Here is a 25,405-nt window from a genome sequence, read left to right on the forward strand (position 1 = left end):
TCCAAATAAAGGATTAACAGATTGCCTGTGTATCAGTTTTAGAAAACAAGTCCCTGTCTCCAGATATAAAAGGAAAAATTTTCATAAAAGCATTTTCATTGTCACCGATAGACTTCAGACTTCACAACTCAATGTTAAATGAGTTAAGAAGACAGAAAGGTACTTATTAAATTTTAAGTTCACATAGTAACATCTGTTTGATTGAAAAGTATAAAACTGCAAAAAGGCTGATTTTTTTTAATGTAAGAGTCATTAGCCAAAAGAAAAAAAAAAAAAAAAAAAGAAAGGAAAAAATATATGTAACTGTGAAATCTATAGCACCACATAAAAAGCACATGAACCCTAAAAGCAAAAGTGGCCTAATTAATTCTACATCTTATTTCTTCTTCCCCACCTCCTGTAGTTGAAGATGTAGGGCCCTCAGACTATTATTGCTTTTAGATCACTTTGTTATTGACTATTCTCTGTATGATCATTTATTTTAAAGGACTGATGTCACATTTGGTGTTATATCTGATGACATATTGTGGACATTTTCTTCCAGAAATGGCTCTTTAAGGCTGAGTGCAAGAGGTTAAGCTGCCTGACTGAGGCCAAACCTAAGATCACAGACTTTTAATCTAAATTCTTAATATCCTTATTGAATATAATTTCACATTTATTTTGTATACTACATACTATCATTTAACCATAAACTGATGCGTGTTAAACCAATACCTTGAAAAAAGGGAATTAAAACTATCTTATTAAAAAATAACCAATTTACATTTTATAAAATCAAAATTATTTTAATGTAGAGAGGAGCTTCCCCCCCTTAATCAATGTATCTTAATTGGATTTCAAAGGGATAAAATATTAAGTGAAACCCTATGATCAGAGAGAGTATATTATTAAATCCAAAGGCTTTTTCAGTTTTCTCCAATTTGCTCATCAGGCTTTTCCCTAATCTGAATCACAGTGATATGCATTATATCAAAAAAGGAAAAATGTTTTGTTAAGCTTTGATAACAAGATGATGCAGAATGGGAACATATGAAAATAATGTCTATTCTCTTTTTCCAGGAGCCATCCATCACACCCATCTACAAATCAAGGCTCAGAAAGTATCTGGGCGCTTGGACATTTATTACCATCTCTCCCACTTCATAATCTCATGCTAAAATACCATGGTTGAGGGAAAACCATATACACACAGCAGAACCTGGAAACCAATTTGGTTTGTAAATGCTGTGTTTCTGATATTCATGGATTTAAGGCAGGCGTCCTGGATTAATTTACTCAAAGCTGAATGTGTCGCTTAAAAACAGAAATATTTTATCCTCCTACTCTGAAACAAAGAGTCTGCGTTAAGTAAGTTTTGCATGTGTAACATAATAAATAAATCCACTTGACACCATAATTTAATAGGAACCTACACTAACTGTAAAAAACTTAACTTCTCTTTCTGGGGTGAGTAACTATGAGATGTGGTATAGACCATTTTACAGTGCCTTGTAATAATGAAGTTATGCTCTTCATTACCAAGTACTGTACCTGCTGCTATTGGCAAGGAGTGGTTTATACACTGACCATGCTCCACGGCTGTTTTTAGTGTCGCTTCAGGATGTGTCGATCCTAGAGGGTTACGCACAAATCGTCGCCGGCGCCGCAAGTCATCTTCCCAGTGGTCAAGGCGCCAGAACTCACGAGGACGACTACAATGAAACAGAGAAGCCACATATGTTAGCAATTATCAAACAGCGTGGTAGCACTGAATTTCTGCATAAAGCTCTCCTTGTTTGCTCTGCCTTTTTTTTTCCCCTCCCCTTCCTCTTAATTCTCCTTCCACCTCACACTCCCCTTTTCTGCAATCTTTAACTTAGGTATGTCCTTGAAAATAACAATATCACCTTCCAGTCTAAGGAACTCCTTTTCCTTTTTCTTGGAAGGTGAAATGAGCACTAAATACATCATTTTAAAATGAATTGCTGACAGTGTGATCAGTTTCCCCACACTCTAGTGGCATGTGCTCTGATTTCAGCCTCATTTCAGCCTCAGCAGGGCACCTTTCTCTGTGGCTGCATTTATAAACCAGAATAGGGAAAAGGCTATTATAAATATGGTATAGCATTACCTATATTAATCAAAGTCTGTCCCCCTTCATTTTTCTTCCTAATTTGTGCCTTTTTGCACAAGGTCAGTAAATCATACCATGAATTCTTGGTCCAGAAAGTGTTAACTTTAATGAATATCTCAGTTACATGGTTATGTATGTGATAATAAAATATTACTCTGTTTAGATGTGCAGGAATTTAATTAAAATAATCTCTTAAAATATTCATTACATTTAGCCCCTGAGGCTTAGAACAACACAAGAAAATGCATTTCTTTTCCATTTACTGTTTTTAAATAAACCATTCCTATAGAGTGAAATAGCAATCTATTTTCAAGCAAATCAGATTGGATTTCTGTTTTATGTAGTGTGTTTTTATATTTAATTAAAAACTACATGCTATATGATGTGCAATAATTGCTATATCAAAAGCATACTTTTGGAAATGTATTTTTTAAAGGGTTCTACTATATTTTCCCCAATTATGTAGATCTTTTATATGGCAATATATAAATGTCAACTCTCCCTCTTATTAACTAATCATAATCTAGCATGGTGGAAAATATAAGGAAAATACTACTATGAAGTTTTTTCCGTTACAGTGAAAAAAAAATCTGCACAATACATTTATTCACTAAAGATACACAGCATGAAAATTTCTAAGCTTCAACAATTAAAAAATTCATCATCAAAACTTCTGTAAGGAATGACTAATACAAAATAAAATTGCACTTGTATTTCATGAGCTAATAAAATTGTACCTGTCAGCTTTGACATATTAGTAGTCTTGACCAACTGACAGTCCCAAAATACTCACTTAAAAGGAACTCTTATTTTGATGTTTTAGAGATGTTATCTTAAAAAATTCAAAACAGATTTGTAAATAAGTCCTTTATAGATTAAAAATTATCTCAGGTTAATAAAAGCACAGACAACAAACAGTACATTATTGAAAGAAGATATGTTTAAAAATAATAGAAATCCAGTGGTCTTTTATGAGAAAGCTGGGGACACAATGAGAACATCAAAATTGTCCTTTGTTGATTTTAATCATGCCCAAAGAGGAGATATAATGTAATCAAATGGAATGCAAAAAAGTGTTAGAACTGCAGTCCTCAAAAAGAAAAATTAAAAAGCTCTTTTATTCTTTTTTATACTGCTGTCTACAGTTTAAATGAAAACTTATAATACCATTTAAAAACAAGTAAGAAGCACCTACAGAATACACACATAATAAGCAAAAGACAACAGTTGTTTGAACTCAATTAATAAAATTCTCCTTAGGTGAAAGGGGAAAAGACGGTACACAGATGGCTACGTGTATGGCTTTGATAGTCATGGAGCTTGGATAGGCACTTCATCATTCTGCCTACCTACATTTATCTGTTAAAATTATTATCAAATATCAGCCAGGATGCAGTCGTGAATCACAGGCTGCTCCTCGTCTTCAGGGGAATGATACAATGAGGGTCTATTCATCAGTGCGGCAATCGGCACAAGTAATTAGTTCCCTAGACTGAGATCTCCTACAAAGCCTATTTCAGTCAGCACCACAAACATATGACGATGTAAAGCTAATGAAAGCTGCTAAAATTTGTTAACCTTTTCTGCCATCAATCCTTCTAATATTCTGTGCTTCAGTATTATGCAAAGGTGGTAAATTATTAATTTGTCATTCATCCATCCTTCTGAATTTTGAGTCAAATTAAATGATATCATTTTTCTTGATAACAATTAAAATTATAAGAGATGTTAAGCTGCTATTACAAAATTATTACTAAATTAGGTAACAATGCGTTCTAGTATAATGCATGAGGGTAAAGTCAAATCCAACGGCTACTAAAGCACGTGAGCAATATTTTTTGTCAGATAGTAGAAAAACCAGAGGAATTATGAAAACATTCACAAATTAGCAAGTAACTCAAACAATATCTACAAGAGTAATAATCAAAATTAGGAGGAAATAGAACTATGATATTTATTTTTGTGCTCTTTAATACTAACAAAAATGGTCTCAGTGGTGACAACTGGCAAAAACAAAAGCCCCAATATATCAGGAACTAAGAATTTGTTCATATGGCAGAAAAATATTTAAGGTAAGTTTCATCTTCAAACATATACGTAGTATCAAAAATTAAAAAAATACTTAGATACAATCCAAAAAAAACCCAATAAAGAACTTTATACTCCAGCATGATAATGTTTACAATATCCTGAAGCTAAAACTCAGACTACTCAATACAAGTAGTAACAATTTAAAATCATCTGAAGACAAAGCAAAAATCACTTATTTCACAGCACAAATCTAGAATGTATTACAAAAATCACCCAGAGAGCCCAACAATTTCAATATATTTTCTTGAGAGTCTCTTCATTATAAAGCACTGCTTCAGGTGATATAGGATACAAACCCTCAAGGAACTTACTCATAATCGAATAGCTATTAGCCTCATTTGGAAAAAAACAGCATTTATCATCCAGTTTCTGATGCTGCGAGTAATACATGTTCTTTGGGGGAAAAGTCACACTCATTTTTTTCAAATAAGGGTAATTACTAGCATGTTTAAAGTCATTTACATAGGAACAGACCAACGTTTTATCCCTCCAATCCTGTTCCCTCCAATATACACTCTTAGTATTAAGTTCTATCACTGAAAAAATGAGGCATGCTTTGTCACTTTAGAAAGGAGAATGTGTAGGTTTCACTCACCAACTTTCTGTAAGTTTTGATCATTCACATAAAGACTGCACTCTCATTTAAGAAATACTTCCACACCCTCCCCAAAAGCCCCTTGTAGAGGAAAGAGAATAAGAGATTAGCAAATTTGGCATAATCAAGACAACTGTCTTCCCATAAGGTTATGAATTAACTAAATAAGTTATTGTATATTTTTAGAGTTATCACCAATGGCATGGCTAGAAAAATTTTAAAAACATCAGGTATTCAGAAACTGTTGACCAAATACAAGCATGGTTAAGATGAGAAATTACTTATTCTGAGAGTTTACAGGTATATATATATATCTGAATCACTATATTCCTTTATATATGTGTACCTATCCAAAAAATTATATTAATACAACATGATGCCAAATTCACAAACATTATCTGTATCACTTCTACCAGTAATTAAATCTTACCACATAAGATCTGGAAATAAAACCTTCTGTATAAAAGGTGCTGTACTTAGGTATCCTATTAGTACATAGCCTCCAAGTCTAAAATCTTTAACTAATAGAAATACACATGTTTTTTGAAAAGTTGTGGATGACACTAAAATTAAATGTTCTAACTTTTCTTTCTAAATATTTTCCCCCAATTCTATGACCTAATTTCAAAATCGGAGATTAAAATTACAATGAAAGTATAACTGTCTTTTTCTAATTATAAGTCAATGAATTGCCTTTCTACCTTTTAAAAAAACTTTACACTTATGTGTTTGTAACATACACCTTTAATACATCATTGCAATCTACATAAAAGAATATAAAACAATGCCATTTTAATATATAGAATATGTATTTTCTGTTCTATAAGAACAGAATCAAATAGATTGTTGAAATATATCTTAAAGGGAAATAAACTCAAACATTAATAGTCTATTAATTCCCTTTCTGATCTCAAGTGTGGTTAGTGATTTGATGAGGTGAAACAAATGAATTAAGTATGACCCAAATGAGAATCAGGTGAAAAGGGCAGAAGCAAAACAGTGAATCGGTAACTAAAGTATGATACACTTTCTTCCTCTAATATTTAAATGGCTCAACTATAAATAATCTATTATTTTTCACATGTAAATTAGAAGACTTTATTTTTTTCAAATTTTTTAAAATATATATTTATTTTTGATAGAGACACAGAGAGACAGAGCATGAGCCAGGGAGGGGCAGAGAGACAGAGATACAGAATCTGAAGCAGACTCCATGCTCTGAGCTGTCAGCACAGAGCTTGACACAGGGCTTGAACTCACCAACTTGCAAGATCATGACCTTAGCCGAAGTCAGACGCTTAAACAACTAAGCCACCCAGGAGCCCCCAAAAGACTTTATAAAGTTCAATTTTTTTGCGAAAAATATGGCAAGCCAATTAGCCAATTAATAATGTATATATGGATGAATATGGAACTAGAATCCTAAAACATTTTCTAATAAAACTGATTGACTCTTACCTTGAGCCAGCTGCTAAGAATACAAAGATTAATAAGATATTATCCCTGGCCTCATGGAGAAGACAGATGTAAAAATGATGAGAATTCAAAAAAACTTTGTGTAAGGGGGGAGCTGGGTGGCTCAGTCGGTTAAGTGTCAGATTTCAGCTCAGGTCATGACCTCATGGTTCATAAGTTCGAGCTCCACATCGAGCTCTGTGCTGTCAGCAGAGCCTGCCTGGGATCCTCTGTCCCCTCTTTCTATGCCCCATCCCCGATCATGTGCTCTTTGTCAAAAATAAACGGACATTAAAAAAACAAAAACAAAAAAACTGTTTGGAATAGAGCAGAGCTCTATTAAATAGCTAGTAAACTGCACAACTCCAGGGGGCAGTGTTCACATCAAGATTTGTATGATACTCCTGGAGTTGTGCAATGCTCATTTTGTATTTCTATATGAACAGCCTTTAGAATGATAGGGTGTTATGAGAACACTTTATCTTTTTCCCTCTCCATACAATGTTCAGACTCCTTCCTTTCTCTCCCAGAGTTAAATATAATCTTGGTTAAAAAGAACAGAACAAGGCCCTTCAAACACTATCAGTAGCAGAAAAGGTGTTCAGACCAGGACTGACATTGTGAAAAAATAAAAAAAACAGGCAAACTTCAATATACAAAAGAAAATAATCAAGAACAAAAAAGAAATATTAATATTTATTTCACTGAAATCATTAAGTTCATAATTGATTTATTAAAGCAATTTTTGATATTATTCTGTTATAGTAAAACAGTATTAATTACTAAAATGAGTAGTAGCTATGTATGTATTCCAATTATTGCATAACCAAATTGTATTGACACTTATTCAAATTAGTGAGATACACCTATGTTTGCCATCTTACTGTTTTTAGTGTCATTTTCATGTAACTTGGATCTACATCAATAAAAGAATGCTAGTTTTAAAGAGAAAAACTGTCACAATGAAATTATATTAGAAAAATGTCCCATTTTCCATCTTACCCACTTCCTTGTGACAATATCTGATAAATCTTGATAGTCTTAACAAAAGTCAGCAATAAATTCTTCTGGCTAGAAGAAAAGTTCTAAATACTAGTCAATTTTAGTACCTCATATTTTGTTCTAAAAATTTTATATTACCTGTTTTTTTAATTCCTGTATCTGGCTCGCTTTCATTTCCATATTTTTAGATTAAAAATTAATGCTAGATATTAGTTACAACTTAAACAAATGGTAACCTCTAAAAAGAAGTAGACATTATTGTACTGTCAGCTAGAAGATAAAAGTGCTTAAGTTCTAGAAGGGTTTCACTTTCTGCATAAATCTTGGTGAAATAATGTTCAGGTACTATAGGGTATCACATAATAAAAGAGAATGCTTTATCTCACAAACTGAAATCTACTGTGCCTTCATGCAGATAGATAGAAAGAATATTAACTAAAGCCTCTATTTACCAAGTACCAACTATAACTCAAATGCAGGTGAACTATGCACTGTGCTGTCTTAACGAAAATAAAAGGAAAAAAAAAAACCCTTCAACTACACAGATCCAACAGGAGACATCTTCTAAAGCATAATTCTTTCTTTACTGAGGCCTGATATAGAATCACTAGAAAGCTGTATATACTATTTACTTATGTAAAACTATATTTTATGTAGTCATGAATTTATTTGTGGTACTACTCAATGTAATTCTCTGTTAGCTTTTAGAGACATGTAGACACCCATCTTCAACTAGTTATTTACTTAGAATATTTTATAAAAATATAATTGTGTAACAATTGTTTAAGAAACAATCCCATGGTTTTCCTAGCTCCTATTAGCCTGTTAATCATTTCTTTATTCACTTAGCATTTTTACCAAGAAGTAAGCAAAATTATAAGAAAATAACAATCTAGTGTTAATTGTCCTACCAATTAAAACTCTTAACAAAAGACAAATGCAAAAAAAATTAAACAATGTTGTTGAATACTAGAGTCCCCAAAACTCACCTGAGTAGCCATACTATTTAGACAAATCTGATCTATTTTCTCCAAAAATCTGATTAAAAAAAAGTAATTCACCGAACATCTATTTAGTGCCAACTCTGTACCAGTCTTGATACATCCATATAAATTGTGCTTTTATAATTTTTTATGTTATAATCAGGATAAAAAAATCATCACATATCAAAAATAATACAACTTAAAATAGACAGCATTTGGGGCACCTGGGTGGCTCAGTTGGCTGAGCATCTGACTCTTGGTTTTGGCTTAGGTCATGGTCTCACAGTTCATGAGTTTCAGTCCCACACTGGGCTCTGCACTGACAGTGTGGAGCCTGCTTGGGATTCTGTCTCTCTCCCTCTCTGCTCTTCCCTGCCTTTCTCTTTCAAATAAAATAAAATTAAAATAAAATAAAGTAGCATTTATTCCATTGGGCTACTCTGTGCTAGATACTGTATTCTTTTGAACACATTATTACCAAGTCTCACAACAACACTGCCATAACTAGATATGTTATTTTTATTTTAAAGAAACAAAGAAGAAACGAAGTCTTACCCATCAGTAGTAAATAATAAGTCTATGGGCTTCAAAGCCTATGAGCTTTCACATAACATTTCCTCTAGAAATTCACTGGATACCATTATAGCTATGATCAAAGTTCTAATTAACCCTGCCTGAGAGGACTGAGGATTTCATTAAGGTTTTAATGAGGATCTATTTTGTAAGTTCCATGAGGACAAGCGTTTGTGTCCATCTAATTCACTGACCAAGCACAGTAACTGGAACAAAGGAGGCACTTAATAAATAACCAATTAAGGAATGAACAAGCTGACTCTTTAAAGAAACTTAAATGATAAACAGGAGTCTGCTGGGCAAAATGGAAAAGGCATTCCAAGCAGAGGAAAGAGCATGGACAGTGGCATAAAGACATAAAAAGGCACCTTTATCTTAAGAAGTTTGGGTAACAAAGATCATTTCAAGGCAACTTAGGAGTGGCAAAAGCTAAGTCAGGAAATATAGGTTTAGAACCAGATTTAAAAAGGCCTTGTATAATTAACTAAAGTAATCTTTACATCTTATACTCAACAGACAACCAAGCTTTCTCAATAGAGAACTAATATGATCAGCTTTATGTTATGTGGCAGCGATATAAAAAAGGGCAGTGGGGATGGAGGCTAAAGCTAAGATTCAAGTGACCTATCTGAAGGGGAAGAGATAAGATTTTGTGAGACATTCAATATGGAAGGTTAGGAAAAAGGAGATAATGAGAACAAAACTGAGGTTTGTGATAAAAGGGTAAAGATACTATTTAACTGAAATGATGTAGGTTAAGTAGCTGTGGTTGGGAGAATCATGTCCTGGACACCTAATAATGTCTAGGCAGATATGTCTAATAACTAATCACTACAACTTGGGAACTCAAAAAGCAGTCTGGACTAGAGATATGAAATTGGGAGATTGAGCAGTGTTGGGAGTGAGGAACTTAGATATTCATCTAACAAAAATTTACTGAGAGCTAAGTATGTGCTAGATCCAGAGAAAACTATATTGAAAGGACAGGAGAAAAGTGAAAATAAAATCTGGGAAATTCCAATATTTAAAAAAATTGCAGATGAAAGGATCACTTAAATAGAGAAGAAAATGTTCCATATAATCAAGATAATAAGAGAACCAAAATAGAACGGTGCCAAAAAAGACAAAGCAGCAAAGACTCTTCACAGAAGTGAGTGGGCAGCAATACTGAATTCTGTATAAGAATGTTTAGAAGGATGGGGTGCCTGCCTGGCTCAGTTGGTGGAGCATGAGAGGCTGACCCTAGGGTTTTAGTTTGAACCCCACGTTGGGTGTAGAGGTTACTTAAAAATATATTTTTTAAATTGGTTTAAAGTTTATTTATTTTTAGAAAGAGCACAAGCGGGGGAGGAGCAGAGAGAGAGGGAGACACAGAATCAGAAGCTCAGTCGGTTGAGAGGCCGACTTCGGCTCAGGTCATGATCTCACGGTCCGTGAGTTCGAGCCCCGTGTCGGGCTCTGTGCTGACAGCTCACAGCCTGGAGCCTGCTTTGGATTCTGTGTCTCCCTGTCTCTCTGCCCCTCCCCCACTCACGCTCTGTCTCTCTCTCTCTCAAAAATAAATAAACATTAAAAAAAAGATATATAATTTATAGGTTATCATAATGTCTACCTGTTTAAAGTGTATAATCCAATAGTTTTTAGTATACTTACAGAGTTGTGCAACCATCACCAAAATCTAATTCTAAAATATGTTTATTTCCACTAAGGAAATCCCGTACCCCATACCAGTTATTTCCCATTTTTCCTTCCTTGACAATGGACACACAGAATATTTCACAGTATGCAGGGCAGAAGGTAGGTGAATGTGTCTGCTCTGGCCTGGATCTTCTAAAGTCTGGACTAAATTTAAAGTAAGACAAACTGTAAGGGATTGATAAAAGACATTTTTATTCATATTGGAATTTTCTGGAGAGCTTAAGGGCTATGAAAATATGTTATTTATAAAAAAACATCCCCAGAGACTATTAAAATAAAATTTATAATTAATTCATATAAGATATATAATAACTAAAGTTTTGGAGTGATTTATATTAAAAGCCAATAATCTTTAAAATTTCTGGATATAATATAAAACTATTTTGGCTTCATTTATTTAAAAGACTTAAAATTAATCACCTTAGCCCCACCATATACTAGATCTATGATTTCTACATAAATCACTGATCATCTTTGGGCTTCTATTGCTTTATAAGAAATAACTGTAACTTGTTTAAAGCCCACCTCATAGGGTTGCAGTGATGAATCAAATGAAATGGAGTTGTGAAACTGCTTCAATAACAGTAAAATGCTATGTAAATATAAGGTATTATTTTTAATTAGTAATGAATTTAAGTATTTGGCTACTTCTACATGCCATTATTTTGGTAAAGCATGTGTTTAAGTGGTATCACCAGCTACTTCAACCATGATTTAAAAATAAAAACATGGGGTGCCTGGGTGGCTCAGTAGGTTAAGCGTCTGGCTTTGGCTCAGGTCATGATCTCGCGGTCCATGGGTTCAAGCCCCATGTCAGGCTCTGTGCTGACAGCTCAGAGCCTGGAGCCTGTTTCAGATTCTGTGTCTTCCTCTCTCTCTGCCCCTCCCCTGCTCACACTGTCTCTCTCTCTCTCTCTCTTTCTCTCTCTCTCAAAAATAAACGTGAAAGAAAGAAAGAAAGAAAGAGAAAGAAAGAAAAGAAAGCCCTGATTAATATTCCCTTTAACAGCCCCCCGCAATGATTAGCTCCAAGCCCCTGGCAATGATTAGCTTACTTTCTTTCTTTAATAAAGATTTCCGTATGCTGGACATTTTATATAAATGGAATCATACAATATGTAGAATTTTGTGATTGGTGGGTGGATCTTGGGTTTTATAATTAGAAAACTGGAGCATTCACTTGGTTACTTAACTATTATTCACTTCTCTCCCCTTTCCTCTTTCCTGAGAAGTGCAATTTTCCTAATTATCCTTTCCTAACAATTATAATTTTGTTGAGATATCACTTCCTAAATGGTTGGATGACTTAAGGAAAGCTGACTCTAAGACAATTAGGACAATCTTGTCATTCTTGCCAGTCAATGGTTCCAGATCTAGCTTTAAACCAACCACTCATTGACTAGTTCTAAAATCTAGCTCTAAACCAATCACTGCATAAAATTTTTGCCTGGCAATCATTTTTCACCAACTTGAAATGCGAAACTTTTATTTAGTGGTTGAGATACTAGTTTTCCCTTTCTCTTGATGAGTTGAAACAAGGAAATGTTAGACCCAGTTGCTGGCAATTATAATACAACTGTGGAGAAGAGAGAGTGGGGTAAAAGTTTACATACCCAGAGACATAAAATTGAAAGAACTGTAAAAAAATGGAGCTAAAGACCTGCCCCCCAAGACTTAACACTTCTACACTTCATATAATAAAAGATAATACACTTTTTCACAATTTAAAGAAGAATTTCACTTCACTTAAAGCCAGGTTTTCTACTACCTGCCTATGAAACCATCTAACAGATATATGGATTACTGGTGATGCCATTAGCAATTTGATTACAGTTGTGAAAGGAAAATCGGATAGTAATGAATGCATGCTTTGGTGGAGATAGTTAATACTGACTTTGAAAGGAATTAGGGAGATGGGGTGGTAGTTTTAAGAGAGTAAAGAATAGATGTAAGCATGTTTGCAAAGGGAAAATACCAAATTTAAAAAAAAAACAACAACAACAAGATGACAAGGGGGAGTAGGGTAAGTGCAAACAGCACTGTAGAAAGAAGAAGTGTGATCCTGTGAAAAGAGTGCAATTACCCTGGAAGTGAAAAAAGTCACCTTCTTCTCTGTGACAAGATGGAAGGATGTAAGGCTCTTACTTTTAACAGTTTAGGGTTCAAAAGAAGAAAAACTGAAGATCTGATGTTGGCCTGATTATTTCTATTTTCTCTACTCAATAACAAGTTTTTAACAGAAGAATAGAATAGAGAGATAACAATTAGAAGAGTTGCCTTGGGGAATTATGAAAGAAAGCCGACTAAAAGCAAGTTTAAGGATGGCTAAATAGTTCCAAAGGTCTGAGATTAGAGACCATTCATCTAGAGTGGCACTAATCTGTACAACTGTGATTTTTGCCTCCCAGCTATACTCAGCAATCTAAGAACAAGAGTAAAATAAAGCAGCTAGCAAAACTCACTCAAGATTTAGGACTGATTTGGTTGGCAGGTCAAAATAAGGAAAGTTAAGGCAAATGAGTAGACTGGTAAGAATATCTGGGTTGGATAAGAATGATAAACCTGTAATCTTTCTGGACTTCAATAAATAAATATAGGCTCATTTAGGGTGCTCAATCAGTTAAGCATCCAACTTCAACTCAGGTCATCATCTCACAGTTTGTGAGTTCAAGCTCCATGTCAGGCTCTGTGCGGACAGCTCAGAGCCTGGAGCCTACTTCAGATTCTCCCTCCCTCTCTCTCTGGCCCTCCCCAACTAGTGCTCTGTCTCTGTCTCCCTCTCTCTCTCTCTCTCTCCCCCCCCCAAAAAAATAAATAAACATTATATATACTTACATATATATGTATAAGCTTCATTAGACATTGACTTATTGAGAAAACAAATTTACCCTGCTTTCTACACCACTAATATTGAGGATAATTTGGTTTTCCAATGAATTAATCAATGTATCTGTTTAATCAATGTATCTAGCCCCTTTACTTAATATTATGAGTTTCCAACTTGAACTAACACAAGCCTAAAAAGAAAGAATGGAGGCTTACACTGTATTTGAAGACTGTCTTCAGTCTTCAATCTATAGGGTTACTCTAGTAATTAGACACAGGGCTGGACAATATGCATGCAGAGAACGATCTGAAGACTCAGGAAGACAGGACCTCATTCTTTTGAGAAATATGTTACACTGTACTCCTGGAAAGGGGATGGTAACTAAAAATGACTGACTGCCCATAATATCAGGCACTCCAGTAAGAATTTTACATGTGGTCTTTTTTAATTATCAAAACAACCCTTTAATTTAGGAATATAATCCCAGAATAACAAATTAAATCCTAATTTTGTCACTAAGAAACAGAGTTAGACCTCACATCTCTGACTTTCCATTACCAAAAAAAAATTTTTAATAATGCTACTTCCATACTGCTATGGAAGCATTTTCATATTAGGCTCATTAATATATTCATTATGGCAAATTACTGTAAAGTTTAAACGGGACCAAAAACTTCTTATAAATTATATGAAAAACTTCTATCACACATTACAATAAAGAACAATTAGAAAATAGCATAATTTTCTCCAAATTGACTAGCTATTAGATTGGTGGAATGGGGGTAAGGGGTTATAAGGCTCTGTTGCTTTTTAATGGATAAGTAAGACTAAGGTAAATACTAACTACTGTGTAGTACAGATCAGAATTTGAAAAGCCTGGAAACTGTTTATATTCACTGAATGTTTCTAGTACCTCCAATCACTTGTCCCAAATATGGGAGCACCAAATGGTCTATAAGCATATATATAAAGGAATATCAGAGCCAAGAACCACTATTTTGGCATTTAGGACCTCATTTCTCTCAAACTGAGCCCCTATATCACATTTTTGTTGTTGTTGTTGTTAAGATAGTTGTCATAGGACAACAGGAAAAAATAGCAAAGAAGTATCAGCTGCTCTAGTATGATATTTTTACCTTTAAATAAATAATTTAAAGGCTTAAATGCAGTAGGAACCCAGCAAAACACAACACCACTTCCTGCCTTTAATCCAAAACTCTCAGGAAAACACTGGTGAAAGCAAATAGTAAGCATAAAAGAAAAATATTATATACTTGCTTTACAAGCTAGATAAATTAGCGAAAAGTATGTGCTCCTCATCCACTGGGACAAAAGGGCTTATTATGTTACACTTCCAGGTTTTTAAGACAGTTGGAAGCCACTTCTTTTAATAGTGGCTGTCATCTCCTAGAAACTTTACAGTACTTTCAATTTTGAAGCAATTATTCACAATCTGAAGTGATTTATTTTCCTCTCTTTCTTTACTACATTTCAATTTGGCTCTCAATGACCAGTTCCGTTTGGCTTGGCTGCATTCATTTACAAGTATTTTTTAAGAGCCCACTATTATTTGGAAAGGTTGAGGTGCTATATGGGGTATTCATACAAGGAAAAAAGTCTCTAATCTCAAGGCACTTACAATCTAATACACGGGATAAAATAAGCAAACAATGAATTATATGGCATTAAGATCCATGCCCTAAGAAACGTAAAAATTCAGAGCTTTGGAGATCGAAAAAAAGGAGTAAGTGATCACATATGTTTTAAAGAGATCAGGAAATGCTTTAAGGAGCAAGAGATTTTTGAAAAAGATCCATAAGAAGGGGTCAAGTTTCAACTGATCTACAGGGAAGAAGATGGCATTGTAGGCTTTTCACCAAAAGTATAGAGGTCAGAAAATTGGAAGCAGTCCTTTTGGTTGGCCCCAGCAGAAAATGAGGCAGAAAAGAATTGTTGGGGCCTGGCCATACCATAAAAGACAGGGATGAAAAACTAATGAGTTTATATTTCACTCATTCAGTCACTCATTTAATCAACAAACACTTACTGAATGCCAATAATGTACAAGGACCTGGAGACTTAGAGTGTTACTTGATGATAAAAAGAGTCCTTATCCTCAAGGACCTCAAAGTACAATGGAAGAAACAGATATATGAAGAGACAATTATAATATATACACAACATTCCTTGGGAACACAATAGAGGGGCATTATCCAAAGTAATAGAAGGGTTCCTGGAAGGCAGCAACTCACAAACTGAATCAAAGAGTTAACAGATGTTAAACAGGAGAATAAGAAAACATTCTTTCTGAGGAAATAGCATTCACAAAGTCAAAGAAGTAAGAAACAATTGGGTGTATGCTAAACTGAAAGATTTCTAGAATTTTGCGAGAATACAGGCAAGAAGGAGCCAAAGAAGCCACAGGAATAGGTAGGGTCCAGATCACAGAGAATCATATGAGGAATTCAACTCCTGGTTGAAAACCTATGTATGACTTTTTTCAGGACTGACCACAGTTAGTTACACAGGCCTTATCTGTCAAACATCATGGGGGAAATCTGCCCTCCACAGCCCGAAACCAGACTTAGTGTATCGCCAATGCACTCCAGTCTCTGAAGGAAGTTGTACTCAAGGATTCAGGCCCCAATGGCCAATCATGTTCTTAGCATAATTGGATTCCTAGCCCCTGCACCTTCATCCCAAAGTTTCTTTATCTGAAGCTTTGGGCAGAGATCCTCTTCAGGCCCTCTGCCCAGGTCTTCTTACTGAAGGAAGAAAGGGAAATCTTGAAGACACCTTCCCCACTCTCACTCAGTTCACCCTGAGCCCTTCCCCTTCTCCTTCTTTCAACTGCATGGTCCATAAAACCTCTGGAGCCTTTTGTTCGGAATTCTCTCAACAGTGAGATGACCCCACATCTATACTGATCTATGATGATTCACACTGATTCGACTGACCACTGCAACATTTCATTAGGAAAAATGGAACAAGGGGGTCCTGCAGTTTTAGACTGTTGCACATACCACCACAGTAAGCTATTATAGGCTTACTCCTTCATTTTTGGTTTGTGGTTTCAATCAGCTACTCTGATACTCTCCTAGATCAGCTGAGCTCCTGACACCATCCGTGTCATGCTAAAGAATTGGGTTTTGTCCTGTAGCAATGGGGAGATACTGAAGCATTTTAAGCAAATATTGTGACTATAGAATAATAACTCTGGGAAGCGTATAAAAATCAGATGAGAAGAAATATCAGAAATGAGAACGTAAGTAAGGATGTTATTGGAATAATTTAAGCAAGATGACAGTTTTCAAAATTAATTTTTAAATTTCCTATTTTTCTGATTTATCTTATTAATTTGTTGTTGAAATTTGCCTAAAAATTCTCTGTGACACAAGGTAGGCAATATATAAATAAGGTGTGAGAGAAAAGTTCAAGGACATTTATTCAAAATAAAATGGGTTCCAAAGTATATGATGTACAAAGCTAATTAAATGTTACATGCAATGAAACAGGCCTAAAACTAGATCAAAGTCCTGAAGCTGAGTAGAGATGGGAATAGAACACAGAAATAGTCCACTAGATGCTACATCAACTCAGCCCAGAAATGACAATACATGTCCTCTACCCACATTCCTTTGGTCTAACCAAGTCATAGGACTCCACACAGGAAATGTGATCCCCACTTGAGTAGCCATTTCTCAGCAATAGCTCTACACTATGTTAAGACAGAATGAAACTATGATAATCAGCTAGCCATATCTGCCAGAGATGGTAATAAATACCACACAGAAAAATGAAACATGAAAAAGAAACAAAAAATATTACAGGAGGAGTAGAGGACAATTTAAAATAAGATGATTAGGGAAGGATTCTAGAAGAAAGTAACATCTGAGAAAGACCTAAAGGAAGTAAAAACATCAGTTATGCAGATATCTTAGAAAATTTCAGGCAAGGACAATGTAAATCCAAAGGCCCACATGGTGAGATCGTGGAAATGCAGAGAGGCCATTCTAGATAGATGAAGAGTTATAGTATAAGTAGAGACCAAAGACTTGTTAAGAGGATGAGGAGCACATTCAAATATTTTAAGCAGAGAAGTTACATAATCCTCCATGTTTTAACATGGTCACTCTGGCTACTGCAGAAGCCTGGGTGCAAGTGGGAGGTTTATATTAAAAGCCAAGATCTATTTGTAGGCTTTTACAATAATCCAGAAGATGATGATGTCTGGAAACAAGTGACAGCAGCAGACATGGTGAGAAATTACTGAATTCTGGATATATTTTGAAGATTGAGTCAAAAGGACATGCTGACATATCATATATAGGGTATGAAAAGAAAGAAGACAATGATATTATAAGGATTTTGATCTCAGAATTAGACAAATACATTAACAAAGATGAGAGAGAATGAGGAAAATAGGTTTTGATGAAGAATATCAGATAAACATATAATGTTTGGGGTTCCTATTAGAAATCTGTGGAAGAAAGGGCTATTACCAAGCCAATTTTCCTCTTCTACCTAGGCACACAGCTAAGCCACATTTCCCAATATCCCTTGCAATTAAGCATAGCCATATGACTAAGCTCTAGCCAATGAAAAATGAACAGAAATGATACAAACAACTTCCAAACCTAGCCTATAAACTTTTCAATACACAGTTGTCCATGCTCCTTCCACTGGCTTGATGTAGATGAACTTGGCAATCTTAGAAGCCAAGAACTAAAGACAATGGAGCTATATAAATCACCCATCACAAATATCTGTTTTATTTTATATGAAAAAGGAAATAAAAGTTCTAGGGGCATCTGGGTGACTCAGTCAGTTAAGCGTCTGACTTTGGTTCAGGTCATGATCTCACAGTTTATGAGTTCGAGCCTTGTGGCGTCGGGCTCTGTGCAGACAGCTCAGAGCCTGGAGCCTGCTTTGGATTCTGTGTCTCCATCTCTCTGCCCATTCCCCACTCGTGCTCTGTCTCTCTCTCTCTCTCAAAAGTAAACATTAAAAAAAAAAAGCCTTTAGAGAAATAAAAGTTCTAGAGCCACCTGGGTGGCTTAGTCAGTTTAGCAACGGACTTTGGCTCAGATCATGTGAGGTCCGTGAGTTGGAGCCCCATGTTGGGCTCTGTGCTGACAGCTGGGAGCTTGGAGCCTGCTTCAGATTTTGTGTCTCCCTCTCTCTCTGTCCCTCCCCCACTTGTGACCTGTTGCAAAAATAAATAAACGTTGAAGAAAAATTAAAAGAAAGAAAAAGAACGAAAGAACGAGAGAACGAGAGAAAGAAAGAAAGAAAGAAAGAAAGAAAGAAAGAAAGAAAGTAAGTTAGTTCTATTATGGCTAGCCACTGAGTGAAATTTGGGGATTTAACTATTAAACCAGCTTACATTGCTACAAACAATACAAATATCCAAACAGAGATGTTGAGTAGACAATTGAATATGAGTGTGGAGTTCAAAGGAAAGGACCTCTCAGGAGATATAATCTGCGACATCAAAATATCTTGTTTATATAATACAGACAAGTGTGAACTGGCTAAGATCTTAAGGTAAGTGAGGAGAGCCAGAGAAGAGAAAAGGAATACTCCAAAGACCTAGGCCTGAGTAACCCCAATAATAAAGAGGCTGACAAAATAAGGAGAAACCAGCAATGAATTCTGAAGAGGCCCTTGATAGGAGGAAAATCAGATGAATATGGTTTCCCAGAGGCCAAATGGAAATGTATTTCAAGGAGGAGGCAGTACTCAAGACATACTGAAGAGTATCAATTAGTCAAGAAAGATGAAGATTGAAAAGTGACTATGTGATAAGGCAATACAAATGTCACAGGTGACCTTGAAAAGAACAGTTTCAGTAGAAGGATAAGAAAAAAGCCTGAGTAAAGTGAATTCAAGAGAGAATGAGAGAAGAGAAACCCAGCAAAGAAACAAATCTTTCAAAATTCTTCAAGCATATTCTATACTGGACACAGCATATTATAAACATTTTGGGAGGAAAAAAAGCCTGAATGCAACAGTCCTAACAAATAACACTAAATAAATATCATAGAATTTTGCAATATAAGGAGATTCTACTAGATCTGGACACAGCAACAGCATACTCCAGGTAAGAATAAGTTTAATTTGAAAAGACAAAAAGATGAAAATCATAAAGGCTGCATAGACTTCTAAGGGTTCATTTATATTTGATTCATTAATCCACAGAGGCATGGATTTTAGTGTATTGTGCTAGCAAGTTTATTAATTAGGGCTTGTACTTCAATATTCATACTCAGCATCAATATTCAACTTTGTAAAGGAAGAGAAAAACTAAAAGAAATGGTCCCTAAAAATTCATTAATGGGAGTTGAAATAGCTCTAATAAGCAACATTACTATCTATATTAATCTCAATAACTAAAATATGGACTGTCTCAAAAAAGAAACTGACAAAGAACCAAATAATTTTTAGTAATAAAACACTGAATAGTATATAATCACATTATTAATATAGATTGAGAAATAAGGCTATAAATGGAAAAGCGGAAGGGTACACATTTAAAATGAGTAACAAACAGCACTACTAAATCAGGTTAACTTAATGTTGGTGCCAGAGCTTTCACATATTTTAACTGGGGTACAGAGTAGCCACACAGGTTACACATCCATTTTGTTCTAACAGTTCTTTGCTATAGTCACTAAAGCTTACCTCTTATTCCTACTGGAACACTACCACATTAAAATGCACTGTTGGAAGGTTCCCCACAGAGAATTTATATTCTTGCCTTTATACTCTTATTAACACCTTTTCAAATTATTGTAGTTAAAAGTTTACCTTTCATTATTCTATTTCATTCATTTGGTTACATGTGCTGGGCAAGGGATATACAGCATGGTGGAAAAAATAAAAAAGCAAACCATTCTCCTATCATTTACAACCTTATCTGTCTGAATGACTATCTCAAAAGAAATTTTGCCACAGAAGAGGCATTTTTTTAGTAAATAAGGATTATGTAGGCTAATAAAAATATAAATGAAAAATAGAAATGTTCCAAAGGGTTCATGAGAATCCCTCAATGTTGTTTTTATTAGGAAATAGGAAAATTAAGTTGAGTTGTGACTCTTCCCTTTCAACTCCCAATATTTGGGGAAGTGACTATTTTTTTTTAAAAAAAGATAAAAGTTAAAAGCTATAAACACCAAAGTTTAAAATAAATTTGTATAAAAGAAATTAGTTGCAACTTCTCAATAAAAGACCATCTTTTCAATCCTGATCTTCTCAATCAGAAATAAGCTATGCTGATTTAAACTTCTTTTGTTATATCCTTTTCAGCTTATTAGTTTTACTACAAATACTAAGTAAACTCTTAGTCTGTTATACCATTTATTTGGTCACAAAAGTGTTAAAATACTGTTTGACTACCTAGTAAATTCACAGCAAACAGGTATATATCCCAAGGTAGCAGGTCAAATCAAAAAGTTAAGTATCCTCTTAAAATTCGCTAAAATAAACAAAATAATCTTATTTGAGACTAACACCAAGAAAACCCCACACACAGTTTCATTTCCTGGAAAAATAAATGCAACCGTACCTGAAAACAAATGCACTACATTTTAAAAGAGAAGGCATTATTTCTAAATTTTATAAGATTATTATCAATCCAAGTTGAAAACACACACACACACACACACACACACACACACACACACACACACACACAGAGGTAGATGTTGTTTAAATACCTTATGGTTTCATTTTACACTTCTCATATCAGGGTGAAGTCTTAAAAGTAATTCAAAAGGAAAATGAAAGTATTTTACTCAGAAGATAGAGTCCATATGTTCTTCAATCTGGAAACCCACTGGGAAAAAGACTTGAGTTTTTAAAAACTGAATTTTGACAATTGGAAGCTGATGTGGCTGTTTCTTCTCTCCATGAAGATTTGAATCATTCTCAGGGGGAATGAAATAGATCTTTATCAAGTATAGCGAAGCTTAACACCTGTTTAACTCCAAATTACTTAGAAAAAATTTAGTGAGTCTTCAGAATCTCACTATGAGGGCTTACATTAAATACTTACTTCTAAGTGCAAGATATTTTTACAAGCTTAGCACAACAACTCATATATATGGGTCTGTCTATATTTCAAATTCTATACTTTTTAACTCAATGAGTCTATTTCTTATTGCTATACATGCTCAAACATAATTTTATTTCCTTTGTTAAGAGTATAATAGTACATTGTAACTACTTGTACATCTGCAATACTATTATGTTCTAAGATTCATAGCATGGTCTGTATTTTTTCACTTTGTACAAATCTTCAACTTCTAGCACAATGCCCAGCATCTAGTATATACTTTTAAAAGTCCACCAAATTTATCCTAATCATTCATTCCTAGATCTAAATGAAGTTGATCTATTTGAAGTTAAAATGATTTTGTTCTCAAAGTCAAGGTAAAAATGGGCTACAGTTTTTTTTGTTTGTTTTTTGTTTTTGTTTTTTTGGTAGGTGAATTTTCTTTATTTTGAAATACTTTAGGTTCACATGTTATAAGAAATAATAAAGAAGATCTCTACATATTACCAGTTTCCCACAATAGTAGCATCTTGTAGTAGTACAATGCAGAATAACATTACAACAAACGTTGTACCAGAACTTGGATCTTGGTCTATAGTTTTCTTTTTTTGTAGTGTCTTAGTCTGGTTTGGTATCAGGGCAATACTAGCTTCATAAAATGAATTCGGAGATATTTTTGTCTATTGTGTTTTCTGGAAGAGACTGTAGAGTGGTAATTCTTTAAACTTTCAATAAAATTTCCCAGTGCAATCATCTGTGCCTGGAGATTTGGGGGGAAAGTTCTTAAACTATGAACTCAATTTCCTTAATAGTTGAGAGCCTTTCTAATGATCTATCTCATATTGGGAAGTTGTGGTAGTGTGTGTTTTTTGAAGAAGTGACCCATTTATTCAAAGTTGTCAAAATTTTGAGTGCAGAGCTGTTTGTACCATTCTAAATTATCCTTTTGATTCTCTAAGACCTGTAGTGATATCCCCTGTTTATTACTTAGTAGTGGCAATTTGTATCTTTTCATTTTTTCTTTGTCACACTTGCTAGAAGTTTATCAACTTAAATCATCTTTTCCAAAAAACAGCTCTTTAAAAAAAAAAAAAACAAACAGCTCTTTGTTTCATTGATTTTCTCTACTGTTTTTTCTGTTTTCAACTTCATTAATTTCTACCCTTGTCTTTGTTATTTTCTTCCTTCTGGAGTTTGTTTCAACTTTATTTTTTAGGGTCTTGAGGTAGAGGTTAAATTGCTTATTTGAGACTCTCTTTTCTAATATATGCATTTAAATGATATAAATTTCTCTCTCAGCACTGCTTTAGTTGTATCTTACAAACCCCAAATGCTATGTTTTTGTGTTAAGTTAAATGTATTCTTTCTTTGAGGCTTCCTATTTGACCCATGGATTATCTAAAAGTGTGTTATTTAGTTAACAATATATAGTTCTTCTATTACCTTTTGTCACTGATTTCTAATTTGATTCTCTTGGGGTTTTTTTATTTTTTTAATTTTATTTTTTATTTTTTAAAATTTACATCCAAATTAGTTAGCATATAGTACAACAATGATTTCAGGAGTAGATTCCTTACTGCCCCTTACCCATTTAGCCCATCCCCCCTCCCACAACCCCTCCAGTAACCCTCAGTTTGTTCTCCATATTTATGAGTCTCTTCTGTTTTATCCCCCCTCCCTGTTCTTATATTATTTTTGTTTCCCTTTCCTTATGTTCATCTGTTTTGTCTCTTAAAGTGCTCATATGAGTGAAGTCATAGGATTTTTGTCTTTCTCTGACTAATTTCACTTAGCATAATACCCTCCAGTTCCATCCACGTAGTTGCAAAGGGCAAGATTTTATTCTTTTTTGATTGCTGAGTAATACTCCATTGTGTGTGTGTGTGTGTGTGTGTGTGTGTGTGTGTGTGTGTGTTTGTGTGTGTGTGTGTGTATATATATACCACATCTTCTTTATCCATTTATCCATTGATGGACATTTGGGCTCTTTCCATACTTTGGCTATTGTTGATAGTGCTGCAATAAACATGGGGGTGCATGTGTCCCTTCGAAACAGCACACCTGTATCCCACGGATAAATGCCTAGTAGTGCAATTGCTGGGTTGTAGAAGTTCTATTTTTAGTTTTTTGAGGAACCCCCATACTGTTTTCCAGAGTGGCTGCACCAGCTTGCATTCCCATGGCCTATAGTTTTTAAAGGAGCCTCAATTTTAGTTTTGTTTTGTTTTTTTAACGTTTATTTTTGAGACAGAGCATGAACAGGGGAGGGGCAGAGAGAAAAGGAGACACAGAATCTGAAACAGGCTCCAGGCTCTGAGCTGTCAGCACAGAGCCCGATGCGGGGCTCGAACTCACGGAACGTGAGATCATGACCTGAGCCGAAGTCGGACGCTTAACCGACTGAGCCACCCAGGCGCCCCAAGGAGCCTCAATTTTATACAATACAGCATGAATTACATAACTTGTGCTCTACTACTAATGCACATAATTCCTAATTTAACATAACTAAAGGAATTTTTATTATATATTATGTGAAGGTGATTTACTAACACATATTGACATTTTTAAATGTCTATATTAAAAACAGGTTTTCATTAATGTATCAAAAAATTAATCAGATTTAAGTAAAGTAACTAAGATAGTATATGTATTTTCTAAAGCACACATTTTTTTTGCTTTTTCTTTGAAGGTATTTAATTTTATTGGGTTGTTAGGTAAAACTGCCCAGTAGCAACCTTATGTTTTGGCTTCTTCCCCTCCAACTTTTTCCCTACTTTGGGGAAAAATACAATGGATTAAAGAATTAAAAAGGCAAAGAATTTTTAAGAAAAACAACTCTCAGTAAAAACAATCGAAAAACATTGCATGAAAATGGAAATTACTGCCATAAGTGTTCTCCAAACATCTGCTTTGAAAGATGTTACTTTAAGGTCATTCCAATGTTCTTCTTATACTTGATCTCTTCTACCATTAAAACTATATTTTTAGTATTTACAAATTCTGTTCTGAAAACTTCAGGACTTTTAATTACTGTTTTTGTTTACTCCTTAATAAATTTTGTATATTTAAAGTTGTGTTTCCATATACTTTTAGCTTTTTAAAGTTTAATTATGTCACTATGAAATAATGCTGTAAAAGATGGTGTCTGAAAAACAGTGCCAGATGGGGAGAAAGAATATCCAGATTCTAGTTCTGACTTCATAATTAATTAGTTATTGGACCCTGAGTAAAGCCATTTAATCTTTTGGGCCTCAGTCCCTTTTGTATAAAATAAGAGGGCAGAATTTAGTAATATGAAAGTCTCTACATGATAGAGATAATAATACATGTTCTTTAAAAAATATATATATATCCTACTATTAAGTTACTGCATGCACTTCTCTACGTATATGTTCAAAATGTTATTACTTCCAATTCCTCAGAAAGCACACAGAATATTGTTTAAAGGCAAGGAAGTTCATGGAATTAATTCTTTTACTTCCTTATTATCATATATTTCTCTTGGGAGTAGGAGGACAGAAAGCAATAACGCTACACTTTTTATTGACCTATGTAAAGGACGTCAAACATACATGAACACCCCTAGATGAAAACCATGAACATTTCAGTAGATTCTTTCTTTCTCCTTGCCACCCTAGACTGTAGAGCATACTGTGAATGAAGAAGGATAAATTAAACTTTGGTAAGCATATTGAAAAGGAAGCAATAGAATGTTTATTTTTCTTCACCCTGTTCAATGACATAAGCTAGAAGGACACTGAGATTGAGGAGGAAGATAATAACAAGTTGAAGAAGCTCAATTATTTGGTTTTATAATGCAAGTTTTGAATGCTTAAGCTAATGATATGTGCTTCAGATGGTATGCTTAGCACATGAAAACAATATGTAATTAATAAAGAAAAAATTATGAGGAATTCCTACAAGCCAGAAAGGTGACAGAATCAAATCCCAGACACACACAGAAGAGGAGTATTCTCAAGAACAAAGTGGGAGAGCTCCAGTGTAAACG

General features: G+C 34.4%; 1 protein-coding gene across 7 annotated transcripts in view; it reads right to left on the reverse strand.

Moving 5' to 3' along the window:
- LRBA (LPS responsive beige-like anchor protein) overlaps positions 1 to 25,405 on the reverse strand; it is a 779,818-nt gene that overhangs the window by 298,228 nt on the left and 456,185 nt on the right. For 5 of the 7 annotated variants that reach the window (XM_060655634.3, XM_060655637.3, XM_060655636.3 and 2 more), the window contains one exon: positions 1,534 to 1,694. In XM_060655634.3, the coding sequence (XP_060511617.2) occupies positions 1,534 to 1,694 (161 nt within the window). The remainder of the gene's footprint in view (positions 1 to 1,533; positions 1,695 to 25,405) is intronic. The other 2 variants (XM_060655639.3, XM_060655638.3) reach the window with 1 other exon arrangement.

The sequence above is a fragment of the Panthera onca genome, chromosome B1 (genome assembly GCF_046562875.1).
Source record: "Panthera onca isolate mPanOnc1 chromosome B1, mPanOnc1 haplotype 2, whole genome shotgun sequence".
NCBI classification, from domain to species: Eukaryota; Metazoa; Chordata; class Mammalia; order Carnivora; family Felidae; genus Panthera; species Panthera onca.